We start from the raw sequence: 14,001 nt of genomic DNA on the forward strand, positions 1-14,001 counted from the left end.
GAACTAAGATCCCACATGCCACGGGGCAACTAAGCCTGCACACTGCAACTACTGAGCCCACGCACTCTGCAGCCCGTGTGCCACAAGTAGAGAGAAGCCCGCGCACTGCAACAAGGATCCCGCGTGCCACAACTAAGACCCAAGGCAGCCCCCCACAAAAAAATCAAAATATATAAGGAACTCTTAAGAAAACAGTAAAACAATCTGATTAGAAAATGGGCCATAGACCTTAAAAGACACCAAAGATGACATACAGATGGCAAATAAGCATATAAAAAAATGCACCACATCGTGTCATCAGGGAAAGGCAAATTTAAACAAGATATTACTACTACACACTTATTAGAAAGGCCAAAATCCAGAAAACTGACAACACCAAGTGCTGACAAGGATGCAGAGCAACAAGAACTCTCATTTCTGCAAAATGGTACAGCCACTTTGGAAGAGCTTGGCAGTTTCTTATAAATCTAACACTACTGTTACCATATGATCTAGTAACCATGCTCTTTGGTATATACCCAAATGAACTGAAGACTTGGACATGGATGTTCGTGGCAGCTTTATTCATAATTGCCAAAACTGGGAAGCACCCAAGATGTCCTTCAGGAGGTGAATGAATAAATGAACTGGTACAACCAAACAAGGAAATATTATTCAGCACTGAAAAAAAATGTGCTATCAAGCCATGAATAGACATGAGGAAACATATACATATTACTAAGTGAAAGAAGCCAATTTGAGAAGGCTACGTACTGTATAATTCCAACTATATGAAATTCTGGACAAGGCAAAGCAGTGAGATAATAAAAAGGTAAAAGGTTGCCAGATGTGAAGGGGAAGGGGAATTAACAAGTGGAGAATAGAGGATTTCTAGGACAATGAAAATACTCTGTATGATACTATGAGGGTGGATACATGTCATTACATATTTGTCCAAACCCACAGAATGTATATCACCAACAATGAACCCTTATGTAATCTACAGACTTTGGGTGATTATGATGCTTGGGTGATTATGATGCATCAATATAGGTTCATCAATTAACACAAATGTACCACTCTGGTGAGGAATGTTGCTAATGGGAATGGCTATGCGTGTGTGGAGGCAGGGGCTGTATGGGAAATCTCTGTACTTTCCTCTCAATTTTGCTGCAAACTTAAAATTGCTCTAAAAACATAAAGACTTTGATAAAAATAAATAAATAACACAAGTTCAAATTTAAAAAGCACAAGAGTATATCATGCTATTTTAACATGTAATAACCTTCAGCTTATTTCTTACTCAGGCAATTTATGGATTATGATGTCCACAAGGCACAAAATTCTTATGTACTACATATAAACAACTTTACTTTAAATCTCTTCTGTGCCTCACTGGATAAGTTCTGTTTCAGTTATGATTTGGGGGTCATTCTTTTCCCTTCCCCAGTCAATCAAGAGTTGTCTATACATACTGTACCTCAACTATATTTCAATATTTTAAAAAATTCATCTATATGTATTAACAAGGAACAGCCACACATGATTATCAAAAGTCTAAACCTAAAATCTAAATCTAAGGTCGCCATTCTGATAAGTCATCTAATTTGCCTACAATTCTGGTTTCTGAACATAATCAATATTCATTACAGAAAAATGAACTTTCACAGAATGTAAAAGCAACTGTGGTATATTTTATAGCAGCTTGCATTTATCAATGTCTAAAGTCATCAGTCCACACAATCAGTATTTTAAATTCAAACCTTCCTTTTATCTCTAAAAATAGAAAATCTGTTACCTACCTTTCAGAAACCTCTTGCTTCAACTGAGGAACTTCACCAAGAGCTGAATCAATATCCATGAAACCTAGAAAGTCTCGTTTTACATTAAGGGAAGGCTTCTCCAAACCCTTGCATGATGCTTCATGACCCCTCAATAAAGGATCCGAATCAGTTAGCTGTACCTCTGACCCCTCACCTTCTGTAAGACGGACCCGTTGACCAGGAGAACTGGGAACACTATTCCCTTCCTGGTCAGAGCTGTTCTTTTGCTTTCCATCTCTCTGGGGCTTACTATTCAGCCCATCATCCCGGAAGCCTTTAGCAAATGGATTGTAATCTATTTTCAACTGGGTAATCTGAATGTTTTGATAAGCTGTTACTGCAAAGAATTCAGTCTGTGGGAAGGTAAAAGTGTGGACACCAGGGCCATTTAACTGTATCACTTCGGTAGCCTTCTCTGCAGGCACCAAATGAAGCCTCGGCAGGTAGCGATGCATAGAGTGCAAGATAATATGCCCTTCTTGGTCCAGTGTATTGTTGGTAAGTTTGAGTTTATAGAAAGATACTGGTTGATGCATCCAATAATGACCTGTGGAAGGAGATTCTGGATGAATAAAAACCCTCCCCAAAACATGGGGTTCAGCCTTCCCACTGGGCTCCCACCAGCGACCATTCCATTTATAACGATGGTTATCCACAGGAGATATATCCATGACGAGGATATATTTCATATTTGAATCTAAACCTGTTATCCAATAACGACAGTAAGGAAACATGCGTCTTCCCTGCTTGGTCAGGATCATCTCTGTGCTTCGATGATAGAATTCATTCCACATACTATTGTTATCCAAGGTGACAGTGATTCCTCCTACAGTACAATCAGCTGGAAGGCAAATCTTTCCCTTAGATTTTCCTGGTGATGAAACACTGCTAGCCAAAGCGCAGGCATCCCGATTAGTAACCAAAATTCCTTGATCAGTTTTGCCATTTCCTGGCTGTTTTAGGATGACAAAGAAGGTAGGTGCTGCTCCTGCCACTGTCCCACCATCTTGACTAGCCAATATAATCTGCTGTTTCTCCTCCATGATTCCAGTGGGAAAATCAGTAGTTAGATAACTATAGTTACCACATAATCACAATGGCCTTCCCAGCCTAAAAAACAAGCAAAAAAACACTTTAATCAAGTGAACACTTATTTTGTTAACAAAAATATAAGAATGATTACATTACCCCAAAAATATATTCCTAAATTCTTCTAAGACTTTGCTTCTACTTTTCTCTCAATCACTGTGAAGATACAGATTCTGGAATATTTGATTATCTTTTTAAAGTTCATTTTAATCTAATCAGTTAAATTACTCATATCCCAATCTCCAATAATTCACTATACATACTACAATCTCACATAAAAACAAAAAGTGTACATTCATTTTAGAAAAACTACATGAAGTATAAAAGTATACAGACTTAGAACTTCCCTGGTGGCACAGTGGTTAAGAATCTGCCTGCCAATGCAAGGGAAGATCCCTGGTCAGGGAAGACCCCACTTCCACGGAGCAACTAAGCCCATGTGCCACAACTACTGAGCCCAAGTGCCACAACTACTGAGCCCAAGCGACACAACTACTGAAGCCCGTGTGCTCTAAGGGCCCGCATGCTGCAACTACAGGGCCTGCATGCCACAACTACTGAGCCCACATGTTGGAACTACTGAAGCCCGCGCACCTAGAGCCCATGCTCTGCAACGAGAGAAGCCACTGCAATGAGAAGCCCGCGCACCGTAACGAAGAGTAGCCCCTGCTCACCACAACTAGAGAAAGCCTGCGTGCAGCAACGAAGACCCAACGCAGCCAAAAAATTAATTAATTAATTAATTTAAAAATAAAATAAATGCCTTAGTTTTTAGAAAAGAAAAGTATACAGACTTAAAGAGATTAAATTGGAAAGTTATTTTCATTTTAAAAGGATCCTGATACTTAATGAATTAATTTGCCAGGATTCCATTACACAGCAAGTTCTCCTGAGATGAGTAAAAATTAACAAATTTACATGTTATCTTTGTATAGGATCAACTCTTTTTTTTTTTTTTTTTTTTTTTTTTTTGCTGTACGCGGGCCTCTCACTGCTGTGGCCTCTCCCGTTGCGGAGCACAGGCTCCGGACACACAGGCTCCGCGGCCATGGCTCGTGGGCCCAGCCGCTCCGCGGCATGTGGGATCTTCCGGGATCGGGGCACGAACCCGTGTCCCCTGCATCGGCAGGCGGACTCTCAACCACTGCGCCACCAGGGAAGCCCTAGGATCAACTCTTATTATGGTATTGGCATGAGTTCATAAATAAGTAAAATGCCATTTAACGTGTTAGTACATACATTTAAAGAAACCATGACAAATCACTGGAACTTACTAGGAAAGAAACAGTTGGCTCCACACCTCAGACCTTACACTGAAAAAAATTCCAGACAGACCAAACATTTAAATCCCACCCCACCCCGTCTCAGTGTAATTTTTTTTTAATTCTTAAAGAAATCTTTGAGAAAACCTTTTTGATAATAAGTAGCACACAAAATCTAGAAGTCAATAAGACGACAGAATTTTTGATAAATTCAAAATCATGTAAATTTGTTTTTAACATGACAAAAACCATCCACGCAAAATAAAAAACAAATGCCTAACTGGAAAACTATATTTGCAACTTATATCATAAAGAACTCATTTCCCTAATATCAAAAGGGATCTTTCTATACAAATCAACAAGACAAAAAATCTAACAGACAAATGGGCAAAGAATAGGAAAAGCAAATGGTTATGAAAACGTACATAGTCTCGGAATAGAGGAAATTAAAGTCGTCCTAAGATACTGTTTTTTACCCTATCAGAACGGCAAATATCAAAGTTTGGCAGAGGTGTTGTAAAGGGTGTACGTCAACTAGCATTCTCATCTAACCAGCTGCTGAGAGTGTAAGATGACAGAATCTAAGAGGATAACATAAAAATACCAAAAATACAAATGCATACATCCCATGAAACTAGTTCTTCTAGGACTTTATCTTATATACACGTGTGCAAATACACGCATACACACCAGTGATAAATGGTGGTACAACGACAGAGTGGAATATTCTGCAGCTAGAAAAGAATTATAAACTTTATGGACTCATACAAAACTATCTACAAGATATATTAAGAGCATAAAGTTCAAAAGAATTGTAGATTATGCTACATACTTCTATAAAGTTTAAACAAAAAAAAGGCAAAGAAAAAAAACAGTATGTATGCATTTGCTTGACATAGACTATCTGTAAAGACAAAAAAGGAACTGGTAGTATTGGCTTTATCAAGGGAAAACAGGGTGGCTGGAAGAATACATATTCTGACACTTTCTAAATTTTGTATCTTGTAAACATACAACCAATTTAAAAAAAAAACTAAATTAGTTAATTCATAAAAGTTACAAGAAAAACGCCACATATATTGTATGATTCCATTTACATGAAATGTCCAGAATAGGCAAATCTACAGAAAGTAGATCCATAGTTGACAGTGAAAAGGGACAGAAATAATTGGGACAATTGCTAATTGGTATGGGGTTTCTTTTGGGGGTGATCGAAATGTTCAGGAACTAAAAACCACTTAAATGTATCCTTTAAAATGGTGAATTTTATATTATGTGAATTATATCTCAATAAAATGTTTTAAAGAAATCTCAGATTGTTACATTCAACTAAAGTGATGTGCTAAAATAAATTACCTAAATATTCTACAAGATATAAAGCTATCTCCAATTAGCTTTTATACAAAAAAGGAAAATGTTACATCACTACTTCTGTTTAAAGTGGGTCAGTAATTTTGACTAATCAAATTGAGTCACTTATTGGTGCTCTTCATTATAATTAAAAGTCTAATTTTACTCTTCATCAGAACTACTAACAAGCAGCAAAAGCATCTGATCTGAATTTCACATCTTTCACAATTTCACAGTCACAGGGCTGACCACATGACCGCCCCCCCAAAAAAGTGGGGGGGGCTCCAAAACTTAAAATATTCATTAGCCTGAGGATAATATTTTAAAAATCAAGGCTTTAAAAAGGTTGGCTATTGTTTTGTATTATGGCTAAATGTGAAAACAGAGACGGACTTTCTGACACCACTGTACTAATACCCAGGAAAGGTGAAAAAAGAATCTCTCCTCCGATTTGGAGTTTAAGAGATAGATAAAATTTAGAGTGATTCTTTTCAAAAGCTTTCTCAGGCTTAAGGCAATTAAGTTTATTGGTTTCCTAAAACTACCAAGTTTAAATGACACCTATCAGAGACCGATAAAATTTAAACAGACTGAGAAGTCACAAATAAAGTGACTTTATAAAAATAGTAATAAAGTTCAGAAAATTCACAAAAACCAATTCCTCTAAAATGGTGTAGATATCAAATAACACAAACTCTTAATCCTGTATTTAGTCCATAAAGCTCAAAATTTTGTTACAAATCAAGTATTTTTGTAAGCAATTATGCAAAAACACTCTCATGAAGTGCATTTAAATATGGCACACAGCGAAGAAGTATCTGAAAAAAATTTTTTAGCTATCCCAAACCTATGAAAACATTATAGGGTTCAGAATATCTTAAACATTATCTTCTATAATATTAAATTCTTGATTTTCAGATTTTTACAGGTAAAACTGGGGCAAATAAGTTTTAACCAATCACTATCCTTTAAAAATTAATCTATGAAATATCAAAGATTCTACTGACAGAAATCCAGTTTAGTGCTAGAGACTGTACTGAAGTAAACTTTATACTTACGTTATATATACACATTTCAAAATTTTCCTTTCATCTAAACAGAAAAATTAAGTGCAGAAGAGTCAGACTGCCCTATCTGCACTCTGTATACAGGTAACTAATAAATGTAAAAATGTGTATTAAGAGGGAAAAAAAGTCAGAACTTTCAGACTTTTGATTTGTATAAGGTCTTTTTTTAATCCTCCAGTCAAGTTATTCCAGGAGTTGATCAAAATGTATAAAACCAAAAACCTAATTTACGAACAAAACAATCTCTATCTTGAGCCATACATTGCTACTGGTTTACAAACAAGTAATAAAGTTTTATTCCACAACAATCTTTAAGCACAGGTTTCACTTCACTATAAGCAATATGCCTATGCTTTTGGAATACTATATATATCGGATTTTCTAAAGAAAGGATAGTCAATTCAGCAAATTTAGCTGTTTCAGACACACAAATACCACTCTAAAGTCTAAGATAACTTTAACCAATTGCAAAAATCAAATTACTTTAGGAAGAGCTAGGCTGCTCATGAAGCAGTAAATCTCCTTCCAACAAGATTCTAAAAATATTCTGTGTTTGGCTCTCTGAAAGCATTAAGGAAGACCACAGTTTTGGTACATAGATATAACTTAACATTCAAAAAAAAAAAATCTCAGTTCAGCTTTTCACGATCAAGCAGTTATCTACATAAAATAACTATAAAAATGACCCGAGGAAGTAAGTTTAGTTGTGGATGGGAAATACTCTAACATTCTGAAAATGTCAACGTTTTGAAGGTACAGGCACTCACACACCAACACACAAATACCATTTCGCAGAGAATGTTTTCAGGTAACATGGCAAGTTCCATAAGTAAATTGCTACAATTTCGGAGTCCCTATTCTGAGTATCTTTTCACCAGTGACCTCTCTGGGAAATGTTTAACTACTAAAGCCATAACCCTCATACAACTTACCAAATACACTAGCTGGTTTACTAGGTAGTTACCTTATTCAATGATTCAGGTACTAGCCCCGGCCCCAAAGTACGCCAATTTAAAATTCCAAATCAATACCATTACTTTAAAAACACAAAATATTCAAATGATGGCGAACCTAAACCGAATGTTTCCAAAGTTGCTAAAAATAACCATAACTTTTCATACAACAAGTGCATTACTGTATGGTAAGCACAAAGATGTTAGTTTGTTCCTTAACATAATCATTCACTATAAGAGTGTAGTTACGTTTCTGAAACTCAAATTTGCAAGAGAATAGGTTCACTCGAATTTCAGTATTCACCAATATACAGTGAGCCCAGAAATCTGAAAAATCTTTTTAAAACTATAATTTGCACACAAAAAAATCAGAAAATATGATAGCAAGTGATGCAAAGAGTAAAAGAGCCAACTATCCGTTCTTAATCGTCATTAAGTTAACTTTAATAATTAAATAAATGGTACTCGCGATCTATTAATAAGCGCTTACTTTGGACCAGACTATACCCTGGGCATTTTATCATCACCACAACCCTAAATTTGAAAGGTAAATTTCAAAATATTATCTGAAATGCTTTAGGTTTTAAGGCACAAAGTTGCATTTACCTAAGATAGTAGGCCCCCCCTCCTCTTCTCTCCTCAAATACCATTTGTTAATGCTGGCTTCATGAGCATTTTCTATTCCTAGGAATGATCCCTTAACTACAACTCGGTGTTAGAAAGCTCTCAGGTCCCTAATATTTGCTAAATAGAATTTGAAGAACTAACGTTTATGGCAGAAACGGACAGCAATCAAATGGCCACCTTGCCTTGGATTAAGTATGGCAAGGTACCTGGGGCACTAAGTTTTCTCAAATCCTAAGCATGTGTTTTCTGGAAAGTGTATCCAACCCACTCAACTCACACAACAGCTGGAAACATAGCCCTACAGCAGCAAAAAGCACTAGCGCCCACTCCATACCCTTGGAAGTGAAAAGGCCGCCTGCCAGTCTCGGAGGACTGCAGTCGCCGTCGACTATCGGGGCCCACATCACCGCTTTCCAACTGCAAAGGCCAGCTAGCCAAGAACCACGTGAAAAAATGCCGCAAGGAAAGCTCTTCCGGGGAAGGGGAGTCCGGCTGATCACGTGCCGCCGGCCGGAACCCGCGGATCGCTCGGCGGGATCCAGTCGCATTCTGTTACCGTGGAGACTACAGAACCAGCCGCCCGGCCCTCCCAGGCCAGCCCCCTTCCCAGCAGCCGTCACGCCACCTCCAGGCACTTTCCCTGCAGCCTAGCCGCGGCGTCGTGCCCAAAAAGAGGCAGAGCAGGCAGTATTTGCCAGGGACTCTGCCGCAGAAGCCCGGAGAGCTTCACAGCACACACTGGCAGCGCGCGGGTGGGCTCGAGAGTTCTCTTGATCCACGTGTCTGCCCCGGCGACGCGAACCCTGGGAGAGTGGTCTCCCCTCAGAAGGAAGAGTACTTTCGTTACTCACGTTGTTCTGCCATTGGTAACCCTTCCTTTCAGACCTCCTACACTCTCCCCGCTTCCAACCTCGCCAGAGGAGGCATCTCCAGAGTTCCGAAGGCAAAGCAAAAATCTTCACATCATGACACTACCACTTCCTACTCTCAACCCAGTGTGAAAAATTCCCTAACTTCTCCACACTCTTCGCACGCAGATTCGTCAACTTTGGTTACTGGTGCTCGGAGCGGTTTATTTCTGTCCCAGACCCACCTACCGCTAAGGGCAGAGACCTACTTGACAAATTAATAGAAGCGGGAAGGCACACAAACAGAGAACTGGCCAAAGGCTGCCCCACAGAGGGAAAAAGAAAATAACACCTGCTCTTCCCACCTGTTTTCCCCGCCCTCATTTCTGCACTTACGAACCACCGGTCCTTTGTTTACCAAGTTCCCACTCCTATAGAGCTCACTTCCTCGCCCTCCTTCTTTATTAAACTCGCGGTCTTGCTTCAAACAACCTGCTAGGAAATTACATACTGGGCGAGAGCTTTATACAGGTGTCAAAACGCTGCACACAGCTCCTTAGAAAAGCGAGGTCAGCACAGTTTTGGAACCCCGAGACCTGAGCTCTAAAAGGCAAAGCGCACAAGCACGGCTCTCGACCTAAAGCTCCACGCCTGGCTGGAAGGCGTCACGCGTACCGTACCATGCGGTGCGGCACCCCACGCACGCGAGGGCAGGCCCGCGCCATGGGCGCTTCTCACCCCGCCCGCCTCGTGGCCTCTTGCTGGCGTCGATGTTCCCAGTTAGTTCGCGGCGCGACGCGGAAGTGAGGCCGGGGACGCGCGCGAGGTGACATGCGCAGCCTCGCTCAGAAGACCACAGGCGCGCGCCAAAGGCGGCTCCGCGCAAGGCCTGGCCTGGCCGGAGCGTGCGAAGATCGCTCAGCGGAACGCTTCTGACACCATGAAAAATACACAAGAGCTTCAAACTCTCGGAAAACTCCAATCGGGCCAGTACTAAAGAGACGTCCTCCACCCAGGCCCGAGAGTTACCGTGCGGGGCGTGGCCGGCCTCACCCGGAGTCCTTCACATCCCGCTGGGGGCGGGTTATTCTGTTCGGTTCGCACACCGTGTGTCCGCTCCAGCTGAAGAGCCTGCGCGCGCATCAAACGTCCACGTCATCGCGCACGCGCTCCTACCCTCTCGGAGGCCGTCGCGCAAGCGCAAAAGGAGGCGCGAGCAGCACCTCCCTCGCCCCTCCCCCAACACCAGGAGGCCAAACGGCCCCGGAGCTGCGACAAGACCCTTGGGACCCGCCCCTGGAGCTGAAGCCGCTGCCTTTCCGGGTACCAGCAACCAAGAAAAGCCTACTGAAGCTTCCAGAATCAAGAGTGACGAGGCAGGAGGGAGGTACCCCAATTCCCTCAGCCTCGCACACGAAGCCTTCGTGAAAACTGTGAAACCTTTGCCCGCGGGCTTTCTCAACTGAGCCTGCCACCTTTTCCCTTGGGCTCCTCGCCGGCCCCGCCCCTGCTGAGCCCAGCCCCACCCACGTGGGATTCCGCAGCCCGCAAGGCTTCATTGGCCCGTCAAATGAATCCACGATCTTCCTCCCCAATGTGCTGTGGGCTTAGAGAGCGCCAGAACGTCGGGAAACCTTGAGGAAAAGACCCTGAGAGACGGGTGATGGAGTTTACAACATCCAGAACCGAGGAACACTAGTAAAGTAGGGAGGAGTCCGAAAACCTCAATGCCGAGTGGGAAGGGAAGAAGAGTTGCTACTAGCTTGCCTGATACAAAGATGAAAGATGTCCTGATAAAACAGTAAAACGTGGAAATGAGAATTTTGCACGATAGAGTTTTATCCGAGCGTTAATGCCCTGATCCTGCGTTTTCAATTTTTGTTTGTTCAAGATATTTAAGCTATGAGGTGCAAACAAAAAGTTATCTATGATGTGTCAGGCGGTTGTCAAACATCAAAAATTATCTTTCTTCTTACCCACCCCTTACCAGCCATTCTTTCTTCTCTGCGAACACGCCAGTAAAAAGAGAGAGTTGTTTAAAGTTGTAAAAAAGAGGCAAAAGAGAAATTGGTAGTAAAAGAGCAGAAATTGTGGTTCATGTTTCCAAACTTCCCCTTCACTCTTTTAGAAGAACTGGCAAGTACTGAGAACCTACTACCTGCTAGGTGACTTGACATAAAACACTGTGAAGGACAATGTTCATTGCAGCTCTATGTACAATAGCCAGGACATGGAAGCAACCTAAGTGTCCATCGACAGATGAATGGATAAAGAAGATGTAGCACATATATACAATGGAATATTACTCAGCCATAAAACGAAACGAAACAGTTATTTGTAGTGAGGTGGATGGACCTAGAGACTGTCATACAGAGTGAAGTAAGTCAGAAAGAGAAAAACAAATACCGTATGCTAACACATATATATGGAATTTAAAAAAAAAAGGTACTGAAGAACCTAGGGGCAGGACAGGAATAAAGACGCAGACGTAGAGAATGGACTTGAGGACATGGGGAGGGGGAAGTATAAGCTGGGACGAAGTGAGAGAGTGGCATGGACACATATACACTACCAAATGTAAAACAGATAGCTAGTGGGAAGCAGCCGCATAACACAGGGAGAGCAGCTCAGTGCTTTGTGACCACCTAGAGGGGTGGGATAGGGAGGGTGGGAGGGAGACGCAAGAGGGAGGAGATACGGGGATATATGTATATGTATATGTATAGCTGATTCACTTTGTTATACAGCAGAAACTAACACACCATTGTAAAGCAATTATACTCCAATAAAGATGTTTTAAAAAAAAACCACTGCGAAGGAGAATGAGGAGGTTACAAGAAAGCCAAAAAGAAGAGGCTTATCCAACAAGACTCATCTGAGCTGGACTCCAGGCATATTAGGAAGGGTCTTCTTTCTCTGCCTTCTGCTCTTCCTGAGAGAATATGCCACACCATGGGGAGAAACTGTGCTGGAATTAATATGGAATGGAAAATATGCAGGCTAAAGTTGACGGACTTCTGAACTTGCTCTGAAACCCCCATTCAGGCACTGTCAACCACAGCATTACCAGTGCAACAAACGAATAATATCCAAGATACTAGGCAAAAGTGAAAAGTAACAGTTTCTTTCACACCTTCCTCTTCTTCCCTGATCCCAAGCACCTCTTTCCTGGAAGCTGCCTTTTCAGAATCTCCCACCTCATCCAAGAATGCCTTCCTGTCAAAGGTCTAAGGTTTCCTCATATAAAATTTCCATTTTCTGAAGCAGAAATAAAATTTGTGTTGACTTGTTATTAATGCATCTGATCCTAAGGTGTAAATGAATGATGACTGGTTAACAACCATGGCTAGTCAGAGTTGCATCCCAAGAAGAACACGTTAACACAAATGATATCCCTAACTGGAGAACTGGGGGTGAGGGAGAATGGAGTTTTTCTTTTGCTACTCTCTCCCTACACCAGGCAAACATATTATGAAATGCCAGACATTTAAAAAATTTTTTTTCAAGATTTAGCACTGGATCTCCTGGTGGGAGAGGTAAACTACCTGTATTTTTTCAAAGGGGGATCTACCTTACCTATACAGATCTAGAGATGTACTATCAAGAAGCTGAGAACTTATAAATGTTGTTTTTATATATATAATCTAAAAATAATAATATTGCCACACCATTTAAGTGGCCTATTTTTGATTTAACATTATGCTAGTACCAAAGTAACCACATTTTTTGTTTGCTTTTTCAAGCAACCTCTGTGTTTGCATTCAGGGTTTAATGCAGTGTTTCTCAGACTGGGATCCTTGGGTGTACTCTTTGGATATATAAGAACTTCTTCCTTTATATTTTTTTTTACGATTTTTTTGATGTAGACCATTTCAAAAGTCTTTTATTGAATTTGTTACTACATTGCTTCTGTTTTATGTTTTGATTTTTTGGCTGCAAGGCATGTGGGATCTTAGCTCCCTGACCAGGGATCAAACCCGCACCCCCTGCATTGGAAGGCGAAGTCTTAAGCACGGGACCGCCAGGGAAGTCCCTAGAACTTCTTCCTTTAAAAGGCATCCGTATATAACCCAAGTTTTTAAAATTCCAAACTAACTACAAGAATTGAGGCTTATGAGTTTCGCAGGTAAACCTCAGCAGTCTAGTTGAAGAGCCCTAGGTGACTGCGTCACCACCCAGTCCTGGAATGTTCTAGGAGTTTCCATGCGACTTCGGGTGCCTGTGGTTGAATCGTGTGGGCCAAACTTAAGGTGCCAGGAGATCCTGCTCCTTTCAGTTGGAATTCTCTCATTTCAGTTATCAAAGCTCACCTTGTTCATCCAGGCTGATACAAAAATCTTTCCCTGGGACTTTCCCTGGTGGTCCAGTGGGTAAGACTCCGTGCTCCCAATGTAGGGGGCCCGGGTTCAATCCCGGGTGGGGGAACTAGATCCCGCATGAATGCCACAACTTAAGAGTCCGCATGCTGCAACTAAAAGTTCCCACATGCCGCAACTAAGACCCGGTGCAGCCAAAATAAATAAACTAAAAAAAAGATTTTTTTTAATCTTTCCCAGGACTTCCCTGGTGGCACAGTGGTTAAGAATCCACCTGCCAATGCAGGGGACATGGGTTCAAGCCCTGGTCTGGGAAGATCCCACATGTCACAGAGCAACTAAGCCCATGTGCCACAACTACTGAGCCTGCGCTCTACAGCCTGCGAGCCACAACTACTGAGCCCATGTGCCACAACTACTGAAGCCCGCGTGCCTAAAGCCTGTGCTCCACAACAAGAGAGGCCACCACAACGAGAAGCCCGCGCACCACAACAAAGAGTAGACCCCGCTCGTCGTAACTAGAGAAAGCCCACACACAGCAACGAAGACCCAATGCAGCTAAAAATTAATTAATTAATTAATTTAAAAAAGTCTTTCCCTTGGATTTCTTTGGTTGGACCTTCAAAGAGATTTTACTAAATATTAGGGGGGTGGGGATAGTGAATGCATGGAATATAAACAATATGG

General features: G+C 41.4%; 1 protein-coding gene across 23 annotated transcripts in view; it reads right to left on the reverse strand.

The window, feature by feature from the left end:
- MGA (MAX dimerization protein MGA) overlaps positions 1–14,001 on the reverse strand; it is a 166,155-nt gene that overhangs the window by 89,890 nt on the left and 62,264 nt on the right. For 18 of the 23 annotated variants that reach the window (XM_082617766.1, XM_082617787.1, XM_082617770.1 and 15 more), the window contains exons 1-2: positions 10,028–10,112; positions 1,782–2,912 (exon numbers count right to left, since the gene is read on the reverse strand). In XM_082617766.1, the coding sequence (XP_082473892.1) occupies positions 1,782–2,845 (1,064 nt within the window). In that variant the 5' untranslated portion in view covers positions 2,846–2,912; positions 10,028–10,112. The other 5 variants (XM_082617781.1, XM_082617776.1, XM_082617783.1 and 2 more) reach the window with 4 other exon arrangements.

This window comes from Mesoplodon mirus (assembly GCF_964341445.2).
Source record: "Mesoplodon mirus genome assembly, chromosome: 4".
NCBI classification, from domain to species: Eukaryota; Metazoa; Chordata; class Mammalia; order Artiodactyla; family Ziphiidae; genus Mesoplodon; species Mesoplodon mirus.